General features: G+C 43.1%; 1 protein-coding gene and 1 pseudogene across 8 annotated transcripts in view; both read right to left on the bottom strand.

Moving 5' to 3' along the window:
* Nucleotides 1–1,298: 1,298 nt before the first annotated feature.
* KIAA0753 (KIAA0753 ortholog) overlaps nucleotides 1,299–16,257 on the bottom strand; it is a 60,635-nt gene continuing 45,676 nt past the window's right edge. For 7 of the 8 annotated variants that reach the window (XM_060291177.2, XM_060291176.1, XM_030861678.2 and 4 more), the window contains 3 exons: nucleotides 13,075–13,195; nucleotides 12,350–12,574; nucleotides 1,299–2,843 (listed from right to left, as the gene is read on the bottom strand). In XM_060291177.2, the coding sequence (XP_060147160.1) occupies nucleotides 2,726–2,843; nucleotides 12,350–12,574; nucleotides 13,075–13,195 (464 nt within the window). In that variant the 3' untranslated portion in view covers nucleotides 1,299–2,725. The remainder of the gene's footprint in view (nucleotides 2,844–12,349; nucleotides 12,575–13,074; nucleotides 13,196–16,257) is intronic. The other variant, XR_004040634.3, reaches the window with a different exon arrangement.
* Nucleotides 4,821–7,325, bottom strand: LOC115855925 (small ribosomal subunit protein eS1 pseudogene; annotated as a pseudogene).

Here is a 16,257-nt window from a genome sequence, read left to right as displayed (position 1 = left end):
AGCCCTGGGCCCCCGCCAAGCCCACTCTGCAGCAGTTCTGGAAGTTCTGAGTTGGAATCCCCGATGCATCGGCACCTCGGAGATGGGATCTGCAGCTCCTCACAGGCGACATCCTACATCAGGTCACAAAAGATTAACAGAGATGTCTGTGGACTCTGCAGAGATGTGATAGAACCCCCATCGCAAACCAAAACCGACCCCAGGAAAAAGTGTGCCTTCCTTCTTTCATTAACTCAAAAGAATTTACTGAGCACTAACTACATGCTGGGCAGAGGCCTTGCCCTCAAGGAGCTGTACAGACTAGAGGCAAGCATGTAAACAGGTAAGACCCCCTAGGGCCAGAGCTGTGAAGCTGGACAGATCAGGAATTTCAGCATGTCCGTCCACTGGGACAGCCTATGTAACGCAGAAATACTACACCCATGCATTTCTCTGTTTCTGAAAATAATGCATGAATAGGGCAGGAGAAAACTGGAGGGGATTAGAGAATAACCTATACAGGATCAGCCTTTGCTCATGAAGAACAAAAATTCTAGAGGTCTGGGATAACTGCAAGGCTATAAACAGGAAAATTTATATTTTAAGGATTCAACTTCCATTTTCAAATGAAAGTTTTTATTTCTTGCAATTTATTTTTGCATCTTTGGAGAATGCTTTGGACGAGGAGGTTCACTGTGGGCCAGGGCTATAAAGTAGACAGCAGACACGGAGGTAGGTGTAAGCCTCACCCACAGGAGCCAGAGACAGGGAGACCCAGCCGGTGGGAGGAGCAGGAGAGATACTGGAAAGATCTGCAAGCAAAGGAGTCTGGACCTGACTCTTCAGCGGACAGGAGGTGCTTAGGAAAGGACTGGTCCAGACAACAGCGTCTAAGACATGTTGAGCGGACACAGGAAGAGGCAGGAGGATGCACTTGAGTGAACTCTCAAAACTCTGACACCTATCTTTATGGGAGTAAGTGAATCCATGACCACGGTGCTGCTGAATACAGGCTTATGTGATCAAATTATCTCCCCATTCTGTGCCTCATTTGATTCATCTACAAAATGGGCGTATTAATGGTATCTACCACACACAGATATGAGGAGTAAGTACGTTGATACAGGGAAGGCATTTAGAGCTATGCCTGGTACATAGTATGTGCTCAATAAAATGTTAGCTTTTATTATCATTTATTTCTTTCTGGGGGTGGTGAGAGGTGGCAAATAATCCAGTACGCTCATATTAAACATAAAAGTATTCTCAGTGGTTTCTGTAAATCACATTTCACTTTGCCTGGAAAAAAAAAGGAGATGTAAATTTTTTCAAACCGACATGTACATACTTTAAAATATTGAGTTTATTTAAAAAATGAGCACAGTAAAAACTGCCACACAAATTATCAATAACAGACACTCCTATCAAGTGTACATATATAACTCCTCAAATAGAGGACCTTTAATTTCCCTTGAAGTCTTTTAAATTCTGAGTTTATATAAAATTAAGCAGGAAAACATTAACATTAAACAAAAATCAATTTTGCACAAATAAGTGTGATCAAGCAGTTTAAATTATCACCTGAAATTCTTGTACTTCAGAGAAAAATCCCAGATGACAACACTATATGTGCTATAAAAGGATTCACATTATTCTGTGGGGTATGTCTCACGTCACTCGTTCTCCACATTTCTTTCACCAAGCCCCAGGCAAAAAAGTGAGGGAAACTTTTTCGAGGCAGTGGCCTTATTTTATACACATTCCTTTTCTTTTTCTGAATCCAGAGTTTCTGAAAACACAGAGGCTTTTCTCTTGGTAAAATATGACTTATAAGACGTTCGAGGACCAAGCTATTGTGGTTCTTAAAGTTTCTTCCTTTCTTGGGGGAGACCCTGTGGTCTTCACGCTACCCAGATCTGTTTTCTCCTCCCACACAGGCTCCTTTTTGGTGTGGAAACATAGCAACTTGTGACCTCAGCAGAGAGGGGGGTGAGCTCTGTACCTCTGACCAGGCCCCAGAGAAGGCCGGCCTCTCCTGATGTCCTCAAACTTCCTCTGAATTCAGAGTTCTGTATATCAGAATATGTCAACCCACAGCGACAAAAGACTTGAGGAACTCAAAATGTGAAGAAGCACCTAGCAACTGAGAATTAGAGAAATGTGTGTTTATTGTTGTACACAGATAACTGCTGGGTTCCTATTTTAATGATGGAGCAGTTTTGGCAGCATAACTAAGTCCTGTGCTCGACACAAGTCTGTAACCCGGCAGGACAGGTGTCCTGGTAGGAAACTGTCAAAGAAGCAAACACGAGCCAGGTGATGGGACCAGAGAGTAATTGCACTTGTGCTGGCATCAAGGCCACCCACAGATCAACAGCAACTTGAATCCCTGTGTGAAGACTTATCTGTTATCTTTCAAAACGCTCTGATCACCAAACTGAGCCAGTGTAATGAACATGGTATTTCAATGGGAAAATTATACATTCAGCAAATATTATACTGTCATAATTGATTCACGTTTCCTGGGCACTGATAAATATAACACAGTCCATCCTAAACTACCAGAACCATTGCTCTGACAATGAGAAGATGCAAAGTGAGGATGGCCTCACTGTCACTTCCTTCCTTTCAGTGGGAAGCACCTTCTGGGCCTGGATGGACAGCTGAGGAAAAAGATTTCCTGTGGCTAGTAGAAAGGGTGGTGCCGCCCCCTCACCAGTGACACTGGGGGCCCTGCCTTGGAGAGCCTTTATGTAGCCGCCTCCAAGAATTCTGAGGTGAACACGGCTTCTGCATAATCTTCACACACATCCTGGAATTCAGCAGCCACGGCCCCCAGAGCTTCATCTACAAGCTCTTCTGCAAAGCTGGAAGACAAACAACACAGCTAAAGGTACATACAGCCAAGTATGGGAGCCATTCTGTTACTCAGCTGAGGAACTTACCAAGTCACTTCTAAGATTTAAATGGAAACTCAAGAGGCCAAGAATAGCCAAGATAATTTTAAAGAAGAAAAACAAGGTGAGAAGCCTGGCTTTCCTAGACAGTAAAATGGTGGTGCTGAGATCCCAAAGTCAGGCTAGAGGGAGGGGCCTGTAATACACACGGGGCGGACCTCACCCTTGAGATGGTTGAAACCAGAGGTGACTGGAAACTAACTAGCTGCAACCCAGCCCCAATCCAGATCTCCCTCCTACAGCCACCCAACTGCCTGACAGAGGAAAAGGGTGTGGGCCTTCTCTGTGGGGCGGGGGGCAGGAAATTCCAGGTTCCTCTCAACACACACATACACACACACCCATACACACACACACTTTCCCGCCTCCAAACTGTTTGAGAGTAAGTTGCAGACTTGATATCCCTCAGGTACTTCTGGGTACATTTCCTAAAAACAAGGACATTCTCTTAAATAACCCTGACACAATTATAAAAATCTTAACATTAACACGGATACAATACTATTATCTAATCTTACCTACAGACCTTTTTCAAATTTTTGCCAACTGTCCAAAAAATGTCCTTTAAAAGAAAACATTTTCTAGTCCAGGATTCAATGCAGGATGACATGTTGCACTCAGTGGCCACATCTCTTTAGTCAATTTTCATCTAGAATCGTTCTTCAATCTGTCTTTCATGACCTGAACATTTTTTGAAGAGTAAAGGCTATTTTTTTGTTGTTTTAGAATGTCCCTCAATTTGGGTTTGTCAGGTTCAGGTTCTACATTTTGGGGACAAATGTCCAGAAGGGATACTGTGTCCCTCAATACATCTATTTGTCTTACTATGATGAGTGCTAATTTCTATCACACAGTTACGCTGATGTCTGCCAGGTTTCTCCCTTGTAAAGTCACTATTTTCCCTTTGTAATTAATACTTATATTGCAGGGAGATACTTCGAGACTATGTAAATATCCTGTTTCTCATCAAACTTGCTGAATCAATTATTCCAGGGTTGCCAACACTGATCTTCTAATTCTGTCATTCCCAACTACATGGAAGAGCTTTCCCTTCTCTATTACTTATTTATGTATTTATATCGGCTTGGTCCTACACATTCTTATTTTATTCAACAGTTTGTAATCTGTTTCTATTATTACTTATTTTGATACTCAAAGTGTCCCAGATTGGCCAGTAGGAGCCCCTTCAAGCCAGCTCCCAGGTCCTCTTGACACGTCCCCATCATTCTTTGAACACTTCCTTTCTGCCACAAGATGATGTTTCAGCCTCATCTTACATTTTCCCAGCCCCAGTCTTGGAATCGGCTATTTCTCCAAGGAGCCCTGGTACCTTTTCATGGAGAAGAGTATTTAGAAACCAAAATCTGGGTACTAAGTGTGCTCATTGCTACTAAGTGTGCCATCGCTTCTAGGCCCTCTCAGCAGACAGACTCGGACAGACAAACAGACACATAGACACACACCCCATGTCTATTTCTATATCTAACAAAACCCATAAATTCATAATACCTCCAATCCCACTTCTAAACAGGGGATTCATTCTAGCCTTCCCCCAGAAACCTGGCTCTCATTATTCACAATATACTTAGTTCTTTGATCAACCCTAAAATATAGAGAAAGTAGTTTTAGAATTGTTAACCCACGCTGCTGGGTAAAAGAAACCTACTTATTAGAATCTAATATGTGTTTACAGTCTTTTTGTCTTTAGCCAGAAGGTACAGAGTCAAAATACTGCATTCAAAAGTAACTCAGGGGCTTCCCTGGTGGCGCAGTGGTTGAGAGTCCGCCTGCCGATGCAGGGGACACAGGTTCGTGCCCCGGTCCGGGAAGATCCCACATGCCGCGGAGCGGCTAGGCCCGTGAGCCATGGCCGCTGAGCCTGCGCGTCGGAGCCTGTGCTCTGTAACAGGAGAGGCCACAACAGTGAGAGGCCCGCATACCGCAAAAAAAACAAAACAAACAAACAAAAAAAAGTAACTCAGACAAGGCCTTATCTGTATGTATCCCTTTAGTATGGTTATTTCTTGGAAATACAGTTAGTGTCATATTTCTTTTTGTATTCCAATTTAGGGTCAACCTTCACTGCCCGCCCCCATCCTTGATGACTTGGAGGGATGTACAGGAAACATTAACAGTTCCAAAAGTCAGAATTATACAAAAGAGGTAAACGAAGATAAGTGTCCTTCCCCTTCTCTCATCCCTTCTACCCCAATTCCTGTCCCAGTTTTATTTTGGCTAATCTGACAATCTTTCGTCTTTTAATTGGTGGGTATAGTTCTTTTTCACTTAATGTAATTCTGATATATTTGAGCTTCTACTACTAGAACACTACGTACTTTCTATTTGTCTATTTGTTCTCTCTTCTTTCTTGCCTTTTTTTGTGATTGTTTAAATTACATTCTTTCCTCACTATTAACTTGGATTTTAAACACTCTTACTATTCTTTTAGTGGCCACTCTAGATTACAATAAGCATCCTTGACTTAGAGTCTAACATTAATTGATATTCTTACCATTTTCCCAGACAATGCAAGAACCTTCTTAGAATATTAACTCTATTTATCCCCTTCCCAATTCATATGCTATTTTTGTCGTGGATTTCAGATGTATATATACATACATACACACACCCATAAGACATCAGTTTTTTGTTTTATACAGTCAATATTCACTTACCTACATGTTGACTTTTTCTTAATTCATGCCTTCCCGTATTTCTGACTTTTCATCTGTGACTGTTTTTGCTCTGCCTGAAAAATACCCTTTTAATGTTTCCTATAGTGACGGTCTACTGGTAATAAATTTTCTCAGCTTTGTTTAGAACCTTTATTGCCTTCCTTCTTGAAACACATTTCACTGGGCTTAGATCCAGATTGGTAGCTTTCTCTTTTTAGAACTTTAGAAAATACACCAGGTCATCCAGCTTCCATTGTTTCTGTTTCTCCTTTTTCCTTCCTCTGGCTGATTTTAAGATTCTCTCTTTGTCTTTCATTTTCCAGCAATACTGTGATATGCTACATATGGATTTCTTTTATTTTTCTTGCTTGGGGCATTTAGAGCTTCTTGAATCTACGGCCTGATGTCTTTTGTTATTTGGGCAAGTTATCAGCCGTTCTCTCTATGGATGTGGTTTCTGCCCCATTCTCCCTCTCTCCTCTCCTCCTGTGACTCCAGCCACATGGATATTAGACCTTGTCCCTTTATCCTCCACGTCCCTCATCCTCTCTTCTTTATTTTCATCTTTTTGTGTGTCTCCGTGCATCACACTGGATATTTTCTTCTGTCCTATGTCCCAAGTCTCTAATTTTTTTTTTCATAAATAAGATCTTTTGTCACCATTAAAAGTCTGAATTTTCAGCAGATCCTTGGCTCACGTCCATCAGCTCGTTCAACTCGAGCACCTGCCTCGTCCCCAGTAGCTTTTCCAGAACAACTACCTTCACCAAGTAGCTCCATGAGTTTTCCCAATTCAAACTTGGGCTTCTTCAGCATTTTTACCTTTCTAACAATGACATCATGGAGCAGATAAACAGATTGGCAAGCCTTTTCTATGTCTTTTCCAATGCTGTCTGGAATCAATTTATCGACCACCTCTTTCAAGTCATTTGTCTGCACCTCTCGGGTCATGATTTCCCTCATCTTCTTGCGGATCTGGCGGACCTGCTGGTGCTGGGCATAAAAGGTCTTCCGAATCTGACTGTTGCATTTTTTAGTAAAACCCACACAGAATAGATGAAGCAAATAACCATCGGTAGTCTTGACATCAACGTGAGCTTCAATCATGGTCTGACATTTTTTTGACCATGGGAGCACATTTTGTCATGGGTAATATCCATGCCACGGAAATTAGTCAGGCAGTTTTTGCCCTGAACATCCTTAGTAATTAGCTTGAATTTTCTAAATGCAAACTCATCATTCTGCAGATCAGCAAGGCTCACTTCAAAAACACAACACTTGAGGCCGTCAGATGCGATTTTGGTTCCCTGAGTTCTCGTGACTAGTGTTTTCCCAATATCTCTTACATTGAACATAGCTGGTGCTTCCACATCATAGCAATCTTTCTTAGAAAATGGGTCAACCACTTTCTTCTTGGCTCCCTTTTGGCTGCCTTTCATAAGACGCCTGTTCTTGCTGACGCCATGGTGCTGCTCAGAGAGCCAAAAGGCTCTAATCTTTTCTTTTGATGTGTCTAATTGGCTATTAAGCCCATCCAATGAGCTGCTCATTTCAGAATTTGTATTTTTCAGTTCTCGAACATCCACGTGGATTTAGTTTAGTTCCCAGTTCTCTGCTAAAATTCTAAAGTGTGTCCTTTATCTCTATGCACATAGTAGGCACAGTTATTCCAATATCTGTGCCCAGTGGCTCTGATATGTGGAGCTGCTGTGGGTCTGGTTCTTGTTATTGTCATGCCTCTCTGTTGCCTGCCTTTTTTTTTTTTTTTTTTTTTACCATATACCAGACACTGAATTTGAAAATTGCAGAAATAATTTCAATCCTAAGATGATATTATAAATTTTCGGAGAAATGTTAAGTTTGCTTCTGCTCGGTGCCTGCGGGGCAACAATCTAGAATCACCTCAACGCAATCTCAGGAAGTGAGATGACGTGGAACTGAGTGGAGTCCCGAGAGGGCCTGCCGGCTTCCCGGTCACCCTTATTCCAGAGTGCCACCCTTCAGGGTCCCAATCAGAAATGAGGGAAGTTCATCAGGCCAGTTCCCCGCCCTTGGCAAGCCCTTAATTTCCACCTCTGTCCTCTGATCTGAAAAGGCCACTGAAAGTACCATTCATCTTCCTCCAGAACCGCCAATCCAGTGCCAGACAAGGGCTAACCTCCCTGGGTCTCTGTCTCCTCAGGATCCTGGCCCAGTTATTCTTCATTACCTAGTTAACTTCCTGGTGCCTTCAAGCATGTACGTTTTATTTTTAATCTAGCTTTTCTATTAACAGTTATCCTCAGTGGGAGAGGCGGTCCAAAATTACCAACTGTGTCATTACTAGAAGCAGAAGTGATTACTTTGTTTTTATGCTTGCTTTGCTTTCTATATTCCTATCACTAATTCATCCTCAAACTATGAGAGAAACACAAAGGTGCTCCCAATACATTCAAACACATGAGGTAATGTATCTGTTTTCTTCTTCTTTTTTAACCTTCCTCACGCTGGCTTCCCCTGCTGGAAACTACTCCTCCTGGAGCCCTCTGTCCCCCTGACTCCAATCTAGACTAGCTGCTTTCTATGCTCACTGAAAAATTCTCTCAGAAATAGCTCTTCCCATTTTCTTGCAAGTTCCACGTTGGGGTCTTAAGTTTCCTAAATCCCGTCTTCCTCTTTCTCAATGTGCACCTTGTGCTGGTGGTACACACCTTCTGGTAGCTTACTGAGAAACAGTGCATGGGAACTACATTTTTGGACACTTTGCATACCTTAAACTGTCTATATTCTACCCTTTTATTTAATCAATAATTTAGCTGAGCACAGAATTCTAGGGTAAATATGGGAGGCATGCTCTAATATCTTCTAGCAGGGTTGCTACTGACAACAATATGCCATTCTCATTTCTGATTATTTGAATGTGCCCAGTTTTAACTCTCTGGAACCTTCTGTCATCTTCTCCTTACATTGGGATGCCCACCTATGCTTTGCACAACAGCATGCCGTGATGTGTTCTGTTCTGTTTATTTATTCACTCACTCACTCACTCACAGTGGGCAACTGGCGAACCCTTCCAATCTAGAGACTAACAACCTTCTGGGGATTTTTCTATAGTATTTCCTCAATAATTTTCCATTCCTCCTTTTTCCCTGTTTTCACATTCTGGAACTCCTATTATGCAGATGTTTTCTCTGTTATAATAGCCTATGTAGCTTTCATGGTTTTCAGCAAATGTCTGGGTCTCTTAGCAATCTGCTATATCCAAGACTGAGAGTTTCAACTAAGCCTCCTACTTTCTGACTCCCCTGGACCCACGCATCTAGTGCTCCTCATTCCTGAGTCTCACCAAGGTTCTTCTGCACAAATCAGTCAGGGTCTTGGCTCCACCCTCATCAGGCACTTGGCTCTCTCTGGTCTGCTAAGTCACTTGCCATTTCTCTAACTGCTTTGTGGCTTTCAAAATTTTCTTGCTATTTCTTATTTGCTGTCATCTATGGTTTCATGCCTTTTATCTAGTCTTTCAGTGGCACAGAGTGGGCTAGGGATATAGGGAGTAGAGATAAATCATATGTTCAATCTGTCCTTTTCTTTTCTTTTTTTTTTTTTTTTTTGCGATACGCGGGCCATTCACTGTTGTGGCCTCTCCCGTTGCGGAGCACAGGCTCCGGACGCGCAGGCTCAGCGGCCATGGCTCACGGGCCCAGCCGCTCCACGGCATGTGGGATCTTCCCGGACCGGGGCACGAACCTGTGTCCCCTGCATCGGCAGGCAGACCCCCAACCACTGCGCCACCAGGGAAGCCCTCAATCTGACCTTTTCAACCAGAAGTCTCCTGATTTGTTTTTCAAACAAGGAACCTTTAAGAGTTTGCTTTCATTAAAAGCATTATCACCTTAAGCCTTCCCTTCCAGAATGACTCTTTTATTTACATCCAGTTTATATCACCTGCCCCATTTGACCACTGGAACAGTGCTTTTCTCGTGGAGGGAGGAGTGGAGACATTAAAAGAAGGAGAAAAACTCAGCTTACTTCTCCCTCACCCAGAGGCTATCAGATGAAGTCAACTGTCTTTGGATACTTTTTCAAGATTTGATCAATATACTTCTCATCTTTGGAACACTCAAATTAAGAAACAAAACAAGGGAGATCAAAAACAGAGCTAGAATATTTAGATGTGCTGTCACTTGAGGGTCAAGGACAGGAGAAGAGAACATCCGTGAAATTCAGGCGTATTTTAATAGATCTGACCTCAACATCTTAACCTATTAGTCCTTATAAACTGAGAGAGCTTTTCCCTACATCTACAAAACAACTATGAACAAAATGTATCGTTAATCAAGTGGTAAGAACATACAAGGAACAGTCTATCTTCCTTAGCTTATTTTGGACTTCCCAAGATGCCAGTTAGCCTAACCAATCCAGACAGGTTCTGTGCAAACCAGTGAGTATGCTACAGGACTGCGTGTTAACACACGGAAGCAAGTCAAGTGTACCTACTCTCCTCTCCAGAAAATAAATGCGCGTCTCAACAGAACAAAGGGTCTCATATGCTTTGAAGGGTATGTATATTAAGAGAAGTCCCAGGACTTCAGGCTAAGCCTGAGAGATAGAACATAAGTGATCATCTCTGATCTCACCCAAAAGCCCACCAAAATAAAAGGAGATAAATGAACACAGAAATCTGCAAGGAGAAAAAGACAAAACTAGATGAGAAATGTCCAAGATTTTCGGAAGATAAAAAGCACATGGAAGAATCAAAATTGACTCAGCGGTACAGAGGAAAAATACAGAGGAAGCTGACACCTTAGGGTACATAGAGGGAGACGCCAAGGAAAAGCAAGCTGATCTCACAAAACACGTCTCACAGAAAGATTCTGGAAGTAAGAGAACCAGGAACCATGAAAGTGGAATGAAGGATCCGGTAGGAAATGAAGCAACTGGCTGAGAATCTGCAGAACAAGCAGTTAGACTGATGGGTCTCCACGTCTGCTCCTGGCAGCTACCTGACGATCCCTGCTTGACCCCCACAATAAAAGGAAGGTATATTCTTTGGAAAAAATAAACCAGTAATTTGGGGCTTTCCTGGTGGTGCAGTGGTTAAGAATCCTTTTGCCAATGCAGGGGACACAGGTTCGAGCCCTGGTCCGGGAAGATCCCACATGCCGCGGAGCGACTACGCCCGTGCACCGCAACCACTGAGCCTGCACTCTAGAGCTCGTGAGCCACAACTACTGAGCCCGTGAGCCACAACTACTGAAGCCCGTGCGCCTAGAGTCCACGCTCCGCAACGAGAAGCCACCGCAATGAGAAGCCCACGCACCACAATGAAGAGTAGCCCCTGCTGGCCGCAACTAGAGAAAGCCCGCGTGCGGCAACGAAGACCCAACACAGCCAAAAATAAATAAATAAAGTAATAAACCAGTAATTTAAAACCGAGCCAAATCATCAATCAAGTATGAAGATAGACACCTTCAAACATTTTAAGTCTCAAGAAATGTCCTCTAATACACAAAGCAGTATAGGCTCCATCAGAGTAAGAGAGTAAACCAAGAAAGAGGAGGACACGTGCAAACAGAAAACAAGGATCCTAACATGGGAGGGAGAATCGCATACTCAGTGTGGTTCCCAGGACCAGAACCACACTGCAGACCTAGAAAGCGGCTGGGCCAGACTGAGGCAGAAGGAAAGAGGGCCTCAGGAGAAAGAGTCGGGGTGGAGGCGAGAAACAGAGATTAATCAACATATCTGATCATGAGGAAAATTATGTTCAGACGTGTTGGCTAGTATGTGGGAAACGATAACAAACACATAAAAGAATAGGCAAATTAAAAAGAGGCAGTTATTAAATCCTGGAATACGTTTGAAACTTGTTCAAGAAAGAAATGTCATCATGGTATACTGCTTGGCGCAATGATGAAGATTATCTGCACGTATGTAATAAAGTGATGCTCATGAGGAATTTAAATTTGGGCTCCATTTTAAGAGAAGGAATTTACACACATCTTTCAATTAACTATTTACGTAAAAGAAGGCTACCCATTCTTCAAATATTTAGTAGCAGTGGGACTGTTTTCTGACTCCACAAAACTCCCCTTCTTAGGGGAGGTGACAGCCAGAAGGAGGAGGTTAAGTGTAGCAAAGTCTGTAGGCCTGCTGCCCCTACTGTAAGTTTTTTTTTTTTTTTTTTTTTTTGCGGTACGCGGGGCCTCTCACTGTTGTGGCCTCTCCCATTGTGGAGCACAGGCTCTGGACGCGCAGGCTCAGCGGCCATGGCCCACGGGCCCAGCCGCTCCGCAGCATGTGGGATCCTCCCGGACCGGGGCATGAACCCGTGTCCCCCTGCATCGGCAGGCGGACTCTCAACCACTGCGCCACCAGGGAAGCCCCCTACTGTAAGTTTGTCCCGAACGTGAAGATTTCATGATCATAACTGTTTCCTGCCCAGTAATAATCTGTGTTCTCTGATGACACAGCCCTCAGTAACAGCAACAGGAAACCTGTCCTGTCTTGAATATTGTGCCTCTACCTAAGGAGGGGAGTCTGCAGAACGCTCCTTTGGATGTCATCAGCCATGCAGTTTTCCCATCTCCTCTCCCTGAAGAGAGGCATTTAGCAGCGAAAGCCTGTTCACTAGCCCCGAAGCAGCCACTGGAACTCCAGGGCGCAAAAGCACGGCCTGAGACCCTGGCCAGGCCTTTCTCCAGCCTTTCCGTAAGTTGACACGTGGCACCCAGTTCCTCAACAAAGCACAAACCTACTGACCTTTCAGCTATCAGCCACGGGTTGAAGGAGCCCACAGCCTCGTGCGCAGTAACCCGGAGGTACTGCTCGAAGCGGCGGCAGTAGTCACCAATGCTGCGCCGCATGCCCCGCGGGACAAAGAGGGCAGCTCGGCCTTCCTTCTGCTGAGCATCTTCTGAAAGGGAGAGAAGGGGATTCTCTCTTTTTTCCGGTCTCTCCTCTGTTCCCACACTTTCATCTAGGGAACTGAGAGCAAATAAAAATGATGAGAGCATTCAAAATCATCTGCAAGCGAGGGTAAACTGTTAATTCACCCTGATGGTTTGACAACCAAAGGTTTACCTCCATTTCCCTTCCTCACACTGAACAAAACGCAACATCTTATCACCACTCATTGTTTCTCCTTTACACCGGACTAACCCTCCACACAGGAGGAACATGTGTCCCACGGACAAAAGAACTCTTAAAGCAGATCTTGCAGTAATTACCTGCACAATCACCTGTGCCAGTGTGATGCTTTCAATCGTAAAAACCAGCTAAACGTTACTGAAAGGATCCTTAAGATGCAACACACTCAATGCCCATCTTATAAGCACTCCTATTTTACTGGGCCATCTTGGAGTTTGTCAAGATCTTGGTCAAAAGGAGAATCTCTCTCTGTCTTGTGGTAATTGAAGGAATGTGAAATCTAACAACATCAAAGGCAACCAACTACAATGAAATCATACAGTCTCGTTACCACTTACGTGCCATTGCAGGGCCTTTCTAACACGATGTTCACATCTGGGTCTTTGCGAGCTGCTGTCTTTGTGATCCTGATTGGATGAGGAGAAAGACGCCTTTCACTTACTGCTGGGATTTTTTGGTCTAGAAAAGGAGAAGCATAAAATGACTGCATATAAAGAAATGCTGGTGTATATATCAGAGCTGTCTTGGTGGCCAATAACCTGTGAGGAAGTCATGGGCACATCTCTTAAGCATAAAGGTTGCATTAGCAGTACAAAGGGAAAAAAGTGCCCTTGTTTTAAATGAAAAGGGGAATTTAGAAGTCCCCAAGAGGGACTTCCGTGGTGGTCCAGTGGCTGAGGATCTGTCTTACAATACAGGGGACACCAGTTCGATCCCTAGTCGGGGAACTAAGATCCCACATGCTGCGGGGCAATTCAGCCTGTGCGCCACAAGTGCAGAGCCTGCACACCACAACTGGAGAGCCCAAGCGCCGCAACTACTGAGGCTGTGTGCTCTGGAGCTCACGCACCACAACTAGAGAGCCCACGCGCCACAACTGGAGAGAAGCTTGCACACCGCAGCGAGGAGCCCACGTGCTGCAACAGAAGATCCCGCACGCCGCAACTAAGACCTGATACAGCCAATAAATAAATAAATAAATAATATTAAGGGGACTGTCGTTAAAAAATAAAAAAATAAAAGTTACCAAGAAACAAACCAATGAGGAGTCAGTTTTAAGAAATAAAGAACTTGTTTAAAAGCTTCTGTCAGCTCTTTGGAAGACTCTTTGAAGAGGTCTGTGCAAAGCCAGGTTCCATTAGGATCCAGCCCCCATTCCGAGGAGTCTTAAGCAGTTGGGTTTGTTTTTTAACCTTTAAATGATTTGATTGCTGGAGAAGGAAAAAAACCACTCACACCTGAACACTTAATTAGCTGATTTGTCTCTGGGCTTCGTTGGAAAAATCTGCATGATGATAGTCAAAACATTTAACTTATTAACTATACCTTGCAGCCTTGACCGCTCTTTTGAGTTTTGGATTACTTATCATTTTAAATGCATTTCAAATGTAGAATCCCACTACTGGCACACACCCAGAGAAAATCATAATTCAAAAAGACACATGCACCCCAATGTTCATTGCAGCACTATTTACAATAGCCAGGTCATGGAAGCAACCTAAATGCCCATCAACAGATGAATGGATAAAGAAGATGTAGTACATATATACAATGGAATATTACTCAGCCATAAAAAGGAATGAAATTGGGTCATTTGTAGAGATGTGTATGGACCTAGAGACTGTCATACAGACTGAAGTAAGTCAGAAAGAGAAAAACAAATATCGTATATTAACGCATTTATGTGGAATCTAGAAAAATGGTACAGACGAACCAGTTTGCAAGGCAGAAATAGAGACACAGATGTAGAGAACAAACATATGGACACCAAGGGGGGAAAGCAGGGTGGGGGGGATGAATTGCGAGATTGGGATTGACATATATATACTAATATGCATAAAATAGATAACTAATTAAAAAATGTAGAATCTCTGACTCACATATTTATATGCTTATGATTTTTTATGCTCAGAAATACTGCATAAGTCAGTTTTTGTAAAAATATTACTGACAGGGGCTTCCCTCGTGGTGCAGTGGTTGAGAATCTGCCTGCTAATGCAGGGGACACGGGTTCAAGCCCTGGTTTGGGAGGATCCCACATGCTGCAGAGCAACTAGGCCCATGAGCCACAGCTACTGAGCCTACGCGTCTGGAGCCTGTGCTCCGCAACAACAGAGGCTGCGATTGTGAGAGGCCCGTGCACCGCGATGAAGAGTGGCCCCCGCTTGCCACAACTAGAGAAAGCCCTTGCACAGAAACGAAGATCCAACACAGCAAAAATAAATTAATTAATTAATAAACTCCTACCCCCAACACCTAAAAAATAAAAGAATATTAGAAAATATTACTGAGAGTACAATCAATTTTCAATTGATTTCAGAAAAGAGAAGATAAGAGATATAGGTTCGACACTGCACAATTCAAAAATCACTTTAAATTTGGTTTTTGTGATGCAACTGAACATACAATCAGAACAATTAGAAACAGAGGGTTCTTATGAGGATTTCATGATTCTGGATTTAAAGTGTCCAAATATTCATTTCGGAGCTCCTTTTAAATGCAAACCTAGACTCTAGCAGAGTCAGAGATAGTGACTAACAATTTAAATTGTCCTTGAAAAAGAGAACACTGAGTTCTTGGTAAGGCTGTCTTCTGCATGATGCAACCTGACTGTGGCCATTGGCCAAACCATCAGTGAAACAGTCACCCTTCAACATTTCCCTCTCCTCTGCTTCCTTACGAAAAGATGCCCACTGATTCACTAAGCGATGATTAGAAGGGTCCTCCCTGTGCCAGGCCCATGCTAGGTACCGTTGGGACACAACTGAATATGACAAAACTCTCTGGCCTCAAAGATTCTATGGCTTCTTTGGGAGAGATAGAGAGCTCTAACAGGGTAGGACATGCCAAAAGTCTACGGGAGTTCACAGGAAGGGAGCAAAGTTCCAGCCTAGGAAAGCCAGGAAAAGCACGGCCGAGTAGGATCACGTGAGCCGGGCCTCGAAGAATGGTTCAACTGTCATGTGAGGATGAAAATGGAAGCTGGAGTAGGAATGGGGGAAAGAGAGAACGACATGAACAAAGAATAGCGCTGGAAAAATTACAGAAGACAAAAGGAACAGATTTGTTATTTTGTTTAGATGGCTCATCTTTCTGTCAGAATTTGACATGGGGAATACTTTTCCTAAGACAATACCCCAAACTCATACTCTAAAAAAAGTAGATATACATAAGCTGCTGTTGTAAACCTTCTATATCCACAATTTCCTTTACTTCTCTTCATACTCATAGTACTGAAATTCCTGTAGAGGTAATGTTTAACCACATTTTATTTTCCTCCTTTCACTGCGTAAAGTAATAACTGATACGCATGTGTCAAAGAGAATTTGAGTAACACTTCCCAGCCCAAATTGTGATAGTAGCCTAGCAACTGCAGCCAGAACGCATATGTATGAATTTTTTAAAGTGGAAGAGAAAAGTGAAAGTCTTTTCAACAAACAGAGCAAGAACAAGTGGATATCCTTTAGTGGAAAAAAAAAAAGAACCTCTACCTCAAACCACAGGCAAACTTTTATTCAAGA

This window comes from Globicephala melas, chromosome 20, assembly GCF_963455315.2.
Source record: "Globicephala melas chromosome 20, mGloMel1.2, whole genome shotgun sequence".
NCBI classification, from domain to species: domain Eukaryota; kingdom Metazoa; phylum Chordata; class Mammalia; order Artiodactyla; family Delphinidae; genus Globicephala; species Globicephala melas.
Note: the sequence above shows the minus strand (reverse complement) of the source record. Positions and strands in the feature narration are given on the sequence as shown.